This window comes from Drosophila mauritiana, chromosome 3L (genome assembly GCF_004382145.1).
Source record: "Drosophila mauritiana strain mau12 chromosome 3L, ASM438214v1, whole genome shotgun sequence".
Lineage (NCBI taxonomy): Eukaryota > Metazoa > Arthropoda > Insecta > Diptera > Drosophilidae > Drosophila > Drosophila mauritiana.
The window spans coordinates 6719310-6732760 of record NC_046669.1 but is presented as its reverse complement, the minus strand read 5'-3'; the positions used below and the strand labels follow the sequence as shown (position 1 = coordinate 6732760).

Here is a 13451-nt window from a genome sequence, read left to right as displayed (position 1 = left end):
ACTTTTATAAATAGCATGAGAAGTTTAAAACATAACTGCTAACAACACACAACTAATTTCATTAACTTGTTATTCTTTCTCAAACTTAAAATATATTTCTTTGGTATCTCAATATAGCTACTTCCTTAATAAAAATTATGGAACATCCCCTTGGCGGGCAATCAATATTTTTCTAAATGCCAACAAATAGCTGCACAAATGATATGCTAATTTCTAAGCTTTTTAATCAAGCCAAAACCCGCAGTGAATTTGCATACTGTTTACATTTTTCCCGATTGTTTTGCCAGGCCAAAAAGTGTGTGAGCTGTGTGTTCCCATTGTGTTGCCCTTCGAATGAAATCAATCATGTAATTTATGTTTGCATAATATGCCCAGCGAAACAGACAATTCCTGCTTGCCTGCCGCCCAAATGGACTGCCAAGAAATAAATATTTAACAATAATTGATTTAAAAGTCGCATGCAAATGTTCCAGGACGAAGGACGAAGTCTTTCTCATCTTAAGCCGCTTGGCACGTGGGTAAAACAGCGGCTGCTTTCGCAATGGGGTGTACCTTCTATTTATTCTTTCCACTTTTTAACCATTTCCACGGCCTGCTGGGCAAACATCCTGGTTCCAGGATATTCGGACTGCGCCTTTTAAGCGTGAAATTATAGAGAATATCCTTTAAAAAGCTTTTGATTTCACTGCCTGCGTGAGTTCCTTCTGCCCTCCCATCTCCAAGGCGTATATGCAAATGTCCTTCATCTGCTTAGCGCAAAAAGTTGTTTTCTTCCTTTTCCAAGGCGACCCAAGTGGCTTCAGTTTTCCCTCTGTTCCTGCTCCCCATTTTCCCGCCCCCACCACCACCGCCAAGTGGCATTTGCATGTCTTTGTCTGGAGTTGACCTCGTCTTGTTGAAGTCGCCGCTGCGTCAGGTGTTGCCTACAGGATACTAATGTCCTCCTGTTAACGTTCTTAATGGCACGAACAAGCTGCCTGCATAATGGACTTTTCCTTCTCCCCACCATCTAGGGATCCTCGCAGTTTTTGCCTCCCAGCCCACAACTGTCTTCATCTGTCAGCTGCATTCATTCACCTGCTCCGCCTAATGGTAATGACATCTCCTGGGCCAATGCATCAGACCATTTGAGTGAGTATCGGGAGCCTTAGAAAAACTAGCTCAGCATCTGGTCGCAGCCAAAGGATTCCAGAAGGAAGACGAACTAGAAATCGATGAAAGATTACATCATGGGTATAACGAACTTAAAATACACTCTCTATGATACAACTGATGATTAAAAGAGGTTTCTATGTCTATATTACAGATTGGAATTCTATAAAGATTGCTGGATTGTATAGAGTGTATGTTTAAGCTACTTTAACTTAATTAAAAAATTAACCATACTGCTTATATGGTAGAGTAGAAAGAGCGCTCCTCTGCCCCACTGGGAATGTGGATATCCACTCCTCCAACTACAACTCCAACTCCATCTCCGTACCCTTGTACCCATTTGGGTAACCGGGTAGACAACTGAAATTAGCATTACTTCCGAGTGATCGCAATCTGCGCATACTAATTGCTCGAAACGGCGACTCCAGAGTCTTGGGTCTTGGTCTTCAGTCTTGGATCCTCCATTCATTCATGGGGGCAATCATTGAAGGAAGGCCTCTGCGCCAAACTTGGCATTGCCTGAATGATTCCGATTCTGATGACTCTGCTCTGCTGTGCTGTGATTTTTTCCAGCCTGTCTAGACGTTGCATATAAGGCAGCGGCGACTGGAGACTGGAAACCCAAGACTTGGGACGCAATGCGATGCGATGCGTTGCGTTGCGTTGCATTGCGTGGTGGAGAGCCTTGTTGTCTCCAGCGTTTGATTCTCGGGAAAACGGGAACCCTTGGCTTTCCTGCGAAACGGGCACAAAACACCAATCATCCAACATCATTGTCAACACGCCAGCGTCGTCGTCTCAGTGTCGTCGGTCCATAAACGGCAGTTTTTACCCAGCCATTTAAGGATCGCAGCTCCGCGGACTGTCATAACTCCTGGTTGTAGTCGTAGTCGTACCGTACCGAGCATCTCCATTCGAGCGCCAGCACTGGGCGATCATCTCGGAACCAAACCGGCGAATCCAATGCGATACCAAAGCGATTCCATACCATCATCACATTGCCGAACGTCCAAAAAAGGCGCAGACGCCGCAGCTTCATGACGCGCGTTGGGAATATCCAAGCGTCGTCATACTTTCCCTGCTCCCAACGATCCAAAGATCCAGAGATCCAGTCCAAAGACCATATATACAATATGTTTCCTTTCGTTTCCGAAAGCTCCAGCTTACCAGCTGGTTCTCAAGCGCTCAAAGTGTCAAGCGTCAATTGCCGTTGAAGTTTATTGCCTTGGCAGCAATTAAAGATATTTTTCTTTTTCTTCTTTTTTTTTTGGTTGTGACCAAAATCAATCCGCTTTGATTTGATTTCTTGATTGGCTGTCGAGGGAATTGAAATGCATAATTGAATTATCAAATTAGAGTTGGTGTTTGGCTAAATAATTGTTATTCCACGGGGAGTTGGTGGTTTCAATGAGTCACTGGGTGTTTCTGGGTTACATTTAATTGCCTATAAATGCAATTGGGTTTATTGGTGGGTAATGGGAAAAATATCAACATATTTCAAGCTACAGAGACTTGTCAAAATAGTAAACATAGCAAAAGACTGCACTTTGAAGGGAAAAAATTTGGTATATCAATTCAATTATACAAATTAGAAGTGTTCACTTCAAGTTCCTAACTCCTGGCTTACTACAATTTGGCTAAGTAAGTTTTTATTGCTACCGGTACTGTAGCTTCAGCTAAGTCTGCCATTTCCCTCAACTCTGCAGCATTCTTGCCATATAACTCAAAGAGAAAAATTCATCACCGCAATATGCGCAACACACACCAAGAGAAAAAAAAATTGAAGAAAACTCTGGGAAAAAGAAGTGGCTGGTGGCAGTGGCAGGAAAATTGTCATAAAGGTGCAACTGACAACAGCAGAAGAGGCGATGGCGAGGTTAGTAAATTTCAATTTATATGCAGAGAGAACAGTGAGTGAAAAGGCAGACGCAGGACACAGGACATGGGGCACTACAGGACGAGAATGAGGATGAGGACACACACAGGACGCAGAGTCAAGGAGCCAGCGCGCAAAAAGTGTCAACGTAATATTTTCTCGAATTTTCCAAGATTTTTCGTACCATTTTATTTCCCTTTTCTTGCTGTCATTTTCTTCTTATTTTGGACGCCAGCGACGCAAGTGGAAAACGCAATTTCATTAGACAAATTGAAAAAAATAAGTGCAAGCGTACACAACAACAAGATCTAAGGACCATGCGAGAGGAGCCTCTTTATCCTTTATGTATATATGTACTATATATCGTTCTATGTATAAACACTATGTACCAAGAAGACTGACGCCATATTGCGGACCATCTAAAGATTTTCCCTTGTCGTTTGCCATTCGTTACGATTGTTTTTCACGCGCACATACGTGTAGGAGCGGAATGGAATATGTATTTATGTATATATATATAAAGATGTGAATGGGCATCCAACGGTGGAGCAGCCTTTTCCAACAGGATGCTGCGCGCGCGTTGAAAAGAGGCGGAGACTCGCTGCCCCAGCGAAAAAATAAAAATAGACCAACACTTTGCGAGGAGCAGAGCGGAAAAAAAGGCAAAAGAAAGCACTGAATGCAGCCGGGACTCATTCTTATCAACGGACTCGGTTCGGCAACACTCGCTTTCCCCACTTTTCCCACTTTCCCGACTTTTCAGCTTTTTTCCCCAAAAAACGATGCGACGTCGCTGATTGGAAGCTTCGGCAAACAGCTCGTTTTTGGGGCGGAGCATAAGCTTTCGTCGCAGTGGCGTCGCCAAATGGGGGAGCATTTCGCAACAGAGGGGATTTTTAGGAAAATACATTATCATAAAAAATAAAATAATTAAATTATTATTATGTAACATATATCAATGTTACATTATTAAAACAAATAATACAGCTTTTTGGAAAAGTTCATTTGTCAATATCATTTGTTTGTTAAACAGTTTTGATAATTTTTTCCTTTAATTTAATTTTAAACTACAATATATCGATTTCCCGTGCAGCGGCTATCATGCCCACGAATCCTTCGGTCACCTCGCGTGCCACTGGAATAATATCCTCCGGAGGAAGGACAAAGCCCAATTCGCCCTTATCGCGCAGCTCTATGGTATAGGGTATCTTGATGTTCTTCACCGCATAGGCCCATTCCTTGCCCGAACCAGAAACTTCATCTGGAAAATGTACCCAATTTTATAAGAAAATTATTTATACATATAAAATGGTAAACTTACATAATGTGGTAGCACTGGATCCATAGGTAAACACTGTGCCATATCTTCTATAAAGAGCATCCGAAAAGCCTTTGGCCACGTGCATCATTTGTGGATAGTGTTCGGGGAACTCCAGAGCTGTATGTCCCCAAGGCGAAAGAACATACTGTCCATAGGAATGCAATGAGATGTAGATCTTTATAGTGCCTTCAGGTATGGAATTGTTTATGTAGGCGGTTAGTTGGCTGATCTCTGGATCTGATTCTGCCGATGGACCAGCATAAATTTGTGAACAGGGATCCGATTCGGCTCCAGTCACTGAAATTAATAAATTAAGATTATAATAATACATTTAGATTACTTATACAATATTCTTAGTAAATATTATCATAAGTGTATTATAATAAACTTACACATCCACAGGTAATCAAAGTTCCTATTGAGATCAGTTCCAATGCACTCCCCCGTGGGATCTGAAGGCAGACGGGACTTTCGCCAAAGGCGTTCCTGCAAGGTCATGGTAATAAAGATTATAGGTCATAGAGCTAATTGACTACTAGTTAGTAGTAAGCGATAAGATAGTCGGCGCTATAACGATATCGGCATGTATTTGATCTGATCTGAAATCTAATCGCAATGGCTTGTGCCTACTTTCATGACCATTTATATCGTATCGTAAATATTTAGACAATTTATAAGTACTAACCACTTCATGGGAATAGGCAAAGCCATCTGTATTCAGAACGGGAATGATATACCAGTCCACATTCTGAGCTATATCCCTGACTGCCGGGTTACGAGGCACCAGCAACTCATCGATGAAGTAGGTGATCGTCGCTGACGTAATCCACTCGCGGGCATGAATATTGGACTCAATGAAAACGGCAGGATTTCCCTCTTTGTATGAAATTTTAACACCTCTAATCGGTCTGCCCTCGTATGAGTTTCCGATGGTAAAGGGTGTGACTATATCCGGATAACGATCCTCGATCACATCCAACCAGGCGAATATCTCCTCCAGAGTGTGAAACTGTGTCCATTCCATGGAAGTAATGCGCTGTTTGGGTCTCTGAGCATCGATGTGGGTCTGAACGTTGTCGATCTTCAGGTTATAGGTGAAATTGTGGTTGGTCAAGAGGCTTTCAAATGCCTTCTGATATTCAGGAGGCAGCATTATATCAGAGGATTCACCCAGGTGACGAGCCTCGCGCCAACTGCTGAGCTGTGGGAGATACACATAAATTATGAGGATTTTCTTAGCTCCTATGAGTTTAACTTACCTTCAAGGACTTCTCCTGCGAGTTAAGCAGCCTAAACTGCTCCAGATCATCGATCCTCACGTTGTACACCTTGTAGTTATCATATCGCACTTGCTCAACGGACAAAGCCAGTCCAAAGAGTCCTACGACTAGGAGAATCTTAACCAACATACCGCTCTATGGGAAAGCCCGTGTGGAACTGTCGAGGTCCGTAGAATTAACAACCTGATTAGGCCAAACTTATCACCGCGACTGCCCATTGAGTCCATTGACGGTTTTCGTTTTTTCTTTTTTATCAGCAATACGAAAAAACTATTTTAGGCCGGCCGAAGACTTCTTGTTCAAGCAGTTCGAGTTCGAGTTGTCTGGGCAGGCGAGCACTTGGTACTTAGGCTGTCTCTCAACTTTACACATAAATTTTGTGCAACGGCAGCCCATTTCATTGTAGGTCATTGCATAATGAAGTTACCGCCCCGAGGCACATAAATTTCCCTGGGAGCTCGAGGAGATTTCAGACCGCTTTCTGTTCGCTGTCTTCTGTTTGACTTGCGGTGCTTAGTGCGAACATTTTGTTTAGGCCCGTTGCGGTTGAGGTTTGCGCTGCCAGTTTCAGTTTTACTTTTTTTTATGTCCTGTGGCGAGTGCTTAAAGGACTTCGTCCTGGGCTTTGGTCATATTTTGCGCGGGTATTAGAGGAACACGACGTGGTCGTTGTCACCGCATGAGGTGCGTCAACGTGTGTCCTGTGCCCGAAAAATGGCAAAGGTGTGGGGTTTACTTAAGTGGCCTGGACATGAAAGGCGCATCAAAGTGGCTTTCCAGCCGGGAAAATGCCAAACGAAGAACTACAGGGGTGGCAGCAAAATATTTCGCAAAAATGTTAATGGCTGTGTGAAATATCGGTGGAAAATGCTAAACTTCCAGTGGCATTCAATCTGGCCAACTTTTTGGCAGTCCCAACTGAGAAGGGTGAAGAATTTACAGCCCTTACAATAAATCACGGATCTAACAGCAACTTACAAGCCGCAAAAGCCGGACATAAAGTGTATTATGGTGCTATCATCATCTTTATACGTCGAACAATAAACAAATTGTTTACTTAATACCAGAAATAAATGTACGATACTAAACCTTCTGATTCTTAACATTACTATAATTTAAATGTTAATGAAATGATTAGTTTGCATGCTTATTGTTGTCATATTTGACTTAGAATCATATAAACTATGAATATATTTTAGAAAAAATGGAAATTTTTGGAACATATTTTGCGCTGATGATCGCTTCCTGGGGAATGCAGCTATGTCCTCGTTTGTATTTTACAATGGGTGAAAATGCCCTGAAATTCGAGATATCCAGCATATCGTCGGCGTTTATAGAGGCCAACCTGTATACTCTATTCACGATACTTATTCTGCAGCTGCCCTCAAAGATATTTGAAAACCGAAGGCAATGGAACTTCAAATGGGTCTTCGTGATGCCGTACATTATGCACTATGTGAACTGTTTTTGGAGCTCCACGCAAAATGTGAGGGATCTTCTGATTAAACCACCCATGTATATGATCAAGAATTATGGGTACATACACCTAGGAATGACCCTGATTTGTGGACTCCAGCTGCTTGCAATGGTGGAAATCGTTTTTATTTTATTTTATAGCCTGAAAAAAGGGACTGATTGCGAACCGAAAGACAGGAATCGTCAAGATGCGAAGAAAAACCCAGAAGCTGTAAGATGGAAGACTAAAGCACCTTCCACTTCGCCAACTCCTTTCAACAATTAGTGCCGGATTATTTGATTAGCTCGCTAATTGCCTTGTCCTCAGCGCCGCACCAAATAAATTGTATGAGCACTTATTTCTTATCAGCGGCAATAAAGGCGAGCCAAGCGGGATTAAAGCCAACTCGTTGGCGCAGGATTACAAGTCCTGCGGCGAAAACTTGAGCCGAAACTTTCGACACCTCTTCGCGGCGGTGGAAATTGCGGAAAACTTCTTAACTTTTTAACCAACGGCGAACACAACACTTGTCGTGGCGCGTGCGATAAGCCAGCGTTGCCTTTTTAATTGCGCAAAGTCCTTAGGACTTCAACCGGCCCAAAGGACTCTTGCTTAAAGCAGCCTTTAAAGTGCCATAAATATCGTGGCGTTAACATTTCCTGCAGCACTTTTAATTGTGTTTCGTTCGGTGGGGAGGGGAGGAAAAAATAAGCCGGCCATAACATAAATCTCATTGCTAAGGGTTAACATGTCGTATGCTTAATATTTTTCACTCAGCTCGCGAAAAAATGTCAATGCCGGAAAGCGTTTAGCATTCGCCTTTTTCTCTGTCCTCTGTGGATTTAATTAGCCTCAAAATGTCCCCGGAAAATGGCAACCTGGCATGCCACATGGCAAGTGTCCTCGCTTTTCTGACGAAGGAGGGTCAGCCAGTCAGGATAAGCCAAGGAAGTGCCCACGGCCAAGGAAGGAAGTTGCATGTTCGGCCTCAAGTTCAATTTGCTGGTTTAAGCCACATTTTTGGACAGCTGGTGTGCTGTTGGAGTGGGAAATGCCGGTCGAGGAAAACATTTAGATGAGAGATGGGCACCTGATTCATAATTTCATTTTTAGTTCTTCGTGAAAAAGTTTTCATTACTTACTGATTCTTTAAATTAGAATATTTACATGTAAATTTCTGGAAAATGTGAAAAACAAACATGCATTAAAATATTTTAAAGATTCGTTACTAAGAGGTAAACCACAACCCAATATGAAGTATAATAAACATTTGCTCTAATGCATACAATCATTAACTTTACCGCCATGTGATTAAGTTAAAATGAGTCCTAACTAACTCTGAGAGCCGACCGACCGAACTTATACTTATTTTATTAAAATTAAAGAAGCCCCTTCTCACCCAAATCCATACTGCATGTTCCCCGGCCATTAATGCAACATCTATGGATACGAACTGATCGTTATCATGGCAATTATAGTTTTCTGCCTTGAGCAGGCCGCTCTATTGTTAATTTGACTCCATTTCCAGGTGGAAAATACCAGGAACAATTGCGGTTAAGGCTAAGTGGTTCCATGCGTTGACACGCCCAGTTGGAGCAACTGCAGCAATTATCTGGGAATAATTAACGCTGATGCATAGCAATCTAATTGCCGAACGGGCACGCTTGTGTGATCATCTTCTTTCCGATACCGCTACCAAGTCATCCCATCTTATGCTCGTATGTATGTATATATATCATAACACATACCCATCCCAGTCGACGTGACAACAAGTGCCCACCTTGACTTTTTGCTGGCAGAGTGGGCGTGGCACATGCCAATGATGACGATGACGATGATGTGCCGTGTTCAGTAAGCGATTATTTTTTCAGTTGAGCATTTCTTCAGCACGCCACGCGGGCATCGAATTGTTTTCATTTTGTGTGTGTGTTTTTTAAACGTCGTCGCTGCCAGCTATTTATTGTTAAATGAAGCGATTTGTTTGTTGTCATTATGCTGCCAAGCGTTAAAACATTTTCGCTTTATTTTTTCTACTCTCGAAAAATTGTTTTTCCACTGCCGCACAGCGAGAAAATTGGGTGTGGTAGCGGGTGTGCGACGTTGGAAAGGTAGAACGGTGGCATATAGAAGCTATAGCCTCGGGTTAAAGTGGTTGGGATTTTTTGGCACATCGTCAGCGGCTCAGGTGGTTCTGAGTGGTTGGGGTGCACAGCGGTAAGTGGTTGGAGCAAATGCCTTCTAAGCGCCGTTGTCGATGTGTGAATTCCAAACAAGTTGCGGCAGCTGTTCGACATCTAGTCAGAGATGGAGAAATAAAAAAAATATTTTGCGAATGGTTCGACTGCTTTTTTACACGGCAGCATAGCAAACGGTTTAGAAGAAGCGCAGGGGCAGGCGAAGTTTAAAGCGCTTCTCAAAAAGTATAGTTGCTTATGCTTGCATCTTAGTGAAATTAAAAACTAAACTGATTGAATGTCCTCTCTTCAGCTCTTGATATAAATGGTACTAAAGTAAAGGATTGAACTGGCTTTTTATCCAATCCCTCAACTTTCGTCGCAGAGGTTTCCTTTGGAAACCATTTATCATAGGCAACGGCAACCCAGCTCCATCCTGCTCACATCATTGACTTAATTCCACCTTGACATTCTTTCGACTTGTCGCTGAGAACCCACATCAGCGATCTCAGACATGCTAACTAAGCCCTTCACCTCGATGTGGATGTGGATATGCTGATGCCACCGTGGGCGTTTGTCTCCGCCTAATCCGCTTTTAAAGTAAGTAACAAAGTAGAGAAAATAAAACGCAAACCGGAAATCACAAGTCAAGTTGATGAACTGTCGTTGCGGTGCTGTCCTCGGCTTGAAAATCGGGCAGACTGCGATGACGACAACGCACAAACACAAAAGACATGGCACCTGCAAAAAAGTTTGCAGACACATTTGGACCCTTTGCCCAATGCTCTCCAGCTCGCAACCCATGCTCTTGTGCCCCGTTAGAGATTTACGCATTTATTTTGCATTTTTTATTTACCGCACAAAACATGCGCGCAGATTTAAGCAAAAATCGCAGGCTGAAATACTGAAATGCTGGAAAGCAAAAGCTAAAGGCGAAACGAGTTGAGTTGAGTTGAGTAGAGTTGGTTAGACACATTTTTCGGTTCGCTTGTCGATTTGCCTGCGTTGACATGACAAAAGGCGCAGATCTGCATACATTTGCATGTCATTGGACACTGCTGGATCGCATCATCAGGCAAGGACACTGGAAATCTGAAATCCCCCTAAGACATTCGGGTACACGCCGCTTGCCCACGTTAACAATATGTTAAGTTGCCCTAAGACAGACTCGCAAAACTCCACTTTTATGCGAAAAACCTCGGCATCAACGAGTTAATCGCTTCTCCTTGGCCTTTTCAGTCATTTGTCAGCTGTCTGTTGTGACTTTTCTGAGTTTGGGTGGGGTTTTTCCCTCCTTGAAGGGAGGCATAATTGTAATTTGTTTGAATTAACCAGTTAGATCTAGGCATTAACAGGCAGTAAAGGCCGCCAAGGACCAATAGTCACCACTTGCAAATACCAAAATTTATGGCTTCGACCATTAAGGAAAGCAGCAAATTGCTTTCGGCTGGTCAGCACTCGAGGCTAATGTGCTCACTATTTACTGACCAAAGAGATCTCCAACCCCTCCTTTAGAAAAGGTAATAAATATCAAAAGCACCCTGGAGGCAAATATTTACTTTAAAATTGAAACCTTCCACTCCCACGTTTCCCTGTTTGTTCAAGCTGCGTAAGTGCGTGAAAGGGTTGGCAGGCTTAGAAAAAATAAAATGTGGGAAAACGAAGCCTTTAATGGCCTCGCTTTTTGATGTTTCCTGAGCCGTGGGTGTTGGCAGGCAATTGGCCAACTCCCCCAAGTCCACACATCAATAGAATTGGGCCTATATCTTCGGCCTCATCAGTTGGAAACATTCTTTTGCGCAGAAATTCAATTCAAAGCCATTTTCAGCATTTTTATTGCCTGCTAAATTGTTTTTATAGGCCGTTCGAAATCAGCCAGAAGCTCTTCTTCCGGCCCACTTTAATTTCTCTATTTCCACTGCATTTTTTCCTGGTCTTTTCCGTTCGGTCGGTGGTTATCTTGCTGCTCTTGTTATTCGCCGCAATTGCCAGACCATAAAAATTAACAATTAACAGAGCGCTTAAAATGAACAATCGCAAATCGCGGCTTACAAAATTGCCGTGGAAATGCCATGATATAAAATTGAAAAAATGGCGTGTCACAGAGGGGGAAAATGGGAGAAAAACTTACAAAAACGGAAGTTTATGAATTGGGATATACACTATACAATTCTAAAGAGTTTATATTTAAATCGTGTCCTATAGTCTATTAGTTCTATTAGTTCGGAGAAATGACAATAGATTAATTTCTATATGTTAGGCTTTTTTTTATTTCTTATTTATACTACATTATTTTATAGTTAAGCTACCCTTTACAAGCTCATACCTCATATAGAGCATAATTATGAGACGGAAGACTGGCGACCGTGCCGACCAACGGACAGCGTGGACAAAAAGGGTTATGAATGTGAAATTGTCATGCAAGAATTAGCCATGTTCTATGTTGTGGCCACGTCGCGAGTATTTCGTTACATTTTATTCTTATTTTTAACCCGTTTCTGCCTCTGTTATTTTTCCGCTCTTTTTTTCGCTGTCTTTTCGCTGGTTTTGTGGCTAACCGTCACGTCAAGTAAGCCGGCTTTTTATGGCTCCATTCGGTTCAGAATGTCGGCAATTATTTCCGAAATGCTGGAAAAACATTGCTAAATGTTTGCCATGTTTGCTTGACGCTCAGGAAACGTAAACATTTAGTGTAGTCGGTGTAGGTTCACCCACTCCATGGGATCTATCGGATCTGGGCACCCCCCGGTGGAGTTTTCCCACCCCCTCCATAGTGGGCAAAGTCACCTCATATGCATTCATAACTAACCCGATGGAAAATGCATTTTAATGTGCGCAAAAATCCAATTTAAATTCAGAGCATTTTCTCTTCTCGGCAGACGCAGCATGCAATCACAAAATTAGTTGGCGACGAGATAAGAATTTTACTACTCTGCCACATAAAAATATTATAGAGATATATATACATATATATAGATGTGATATAGGGGGTAATGCGTATAAATCAACGAAATAGGGGAAGCACAGCTGCAAACAAATTCCAAATAATTCCTGTGAGCGACGTGGAAAATTCATTTGACAAAATGCACAAAAAAGCAATTTCGAGCTGCAGACAAATTGAAATATACGCAAGGAGCAGGTGCCGCTGAAAGGGAGGCGGTGGTGGGCGTGGTACTGCAGTGACAGTTGGGTAAATAAATATGTGGGTGTATGTATACATAGAGGGAGTACATAGGAAAAAGGCGAGGCGACATTCGGCCATGTATTTTGAGTACGAAGATGCAGCCACCACCTAAAAGTATGCTACGAAAACAGACGAAGCTGCTGCTGCTTCTTCTTCCCCAGCTGCCGTATGTGAGAGGCGCCTACGCTTGTGTGTGTAGGTGCGCCTGAGCTTTTCGATTTCAGTTCGCTTGTGTGTGTGTGAGTGGTGTGCGATTCGCCATTCGCGCGTTGAAAATAGGAGGAGCTGAGAAAAACTTTCCATGCGCAGTTCGAATTGCTAACAAAAAATATGAACGAGAAAAATGCGCTTAAATATTGGAAAATAACCGAACAACTTCTTGGCCAAAAACTCTATGAAATTTTAGTAGCTTATTTAAAGAACTTTTAAAATGCGGAAAGGAATACATTTGCATATCATGCCAAATATAAATTATGAATTTAAAAAGCAGGCTTTTAAAGTCACTTTTCTTTTAGTGAAACAAATTTTAATTTGGCTTACTTTATTTTTTTTAATTAAATATAAATCTATGGATAATATAACAAAGTACTAAGGATTTCTTAGCATATCTTAAAATTTAAAGCTTCTGTACCCTACTTCAAGCTTTAAATTTTAATAAGATATGCATAGAAATCCTTAGCACTTTGTTATATTGTTCATAGATTTTTATTTAATTCAAAAAAATAGTACTGTAGATCATACAGTACTTAAAATGATTACTAAATTTCCTTTTGTGGCAATTTCGCAAAACTTAAAGCTTTTTAACATAGATAGAAGATCCCCTTCCATTTTTTTCAACCTTTTTTTTTTAGGTTTTTCTAACTAATGCGGAAAAGGCGGAGCTCATTGCCTGTCATTTTGGTTTTTGCCGCCCCTTTGGGGTTCAACCCACGGCAGTCAAGTCCCGGAAAACGTACCAAGTCCCCCGCTGCGATAGATATCTCCTGGCTATTAGTACGAAAGTCAGCC

The 13451-nt window shown here is 42.0% G+C and overlaps 2 protein-coding genes and 1 long non-coding RNA gene across 4 annotated transcripts; 2 read left to right on the top strand and 1 right to left on the bottom strand.

Moving 5' to 3' along the window:
* Window positions 1-2748: 2748 nt before the first annotated feature.
* Window positions 2749-3428, top strand: LOC117141339. Of its 2 annotated transcripts, XR_004459478.1 has the most exons (4): window positions 2749-2793; window positions 2859-2993; window positions 3055-3176; window positions 3264-3428. It is a non-coding gene; the product is annotated as an uncharacterized LOC117141339 (long non-coding RNA). The 2 variants fall into 2 exon arrangements; XR_004459477.1 differs by having other exon boundaries at window positions 2859-3176.
* A 612-nt stretch (window positions 3429-4040) lies between these two features.
* On the bottom strand, window positions 4041-5838 carry LOC117139979 (zinc carboxypeptidase). The gene is made up of 5 exons (XM_033302682.1): window positions 5609-5838; window positions 5035-5550; window positions 4742-4835; window positions 4350-4646; window positions 4041-4289 (listed from the first exon to the last, which is right to left on the bottom strand). Exons 1-5 carry the CDS (start codon window positions 5756-5758, stop codon window positions 4096-4098), a joined length of 1251 nt encoding a protein of 416 aa, XP_033158573.1. The 5' UTR covers window positions 5759-5838; the 3' UTR covers window positions 4041-4095.
* A 959-nt stretch (window positions 5839-6797) lies between these two features.
* On the top strand, window positions 6798-7443 carry LOC117140828. Its single transcript, XM_033303935.1, has one exon. The coding sequence runs from the start codon at window positions 6834-6836 to the stop codon at window positions 7368-7370; it is 537 nt and encodes a 178-aa protein (XP_033159826.1). The 5' UTR covers window positions 6798-6833; the 3' UTR covers window positions 7371-7443.
* Window positions 7444-13451: the final 6008 nt, after the last annotated feature.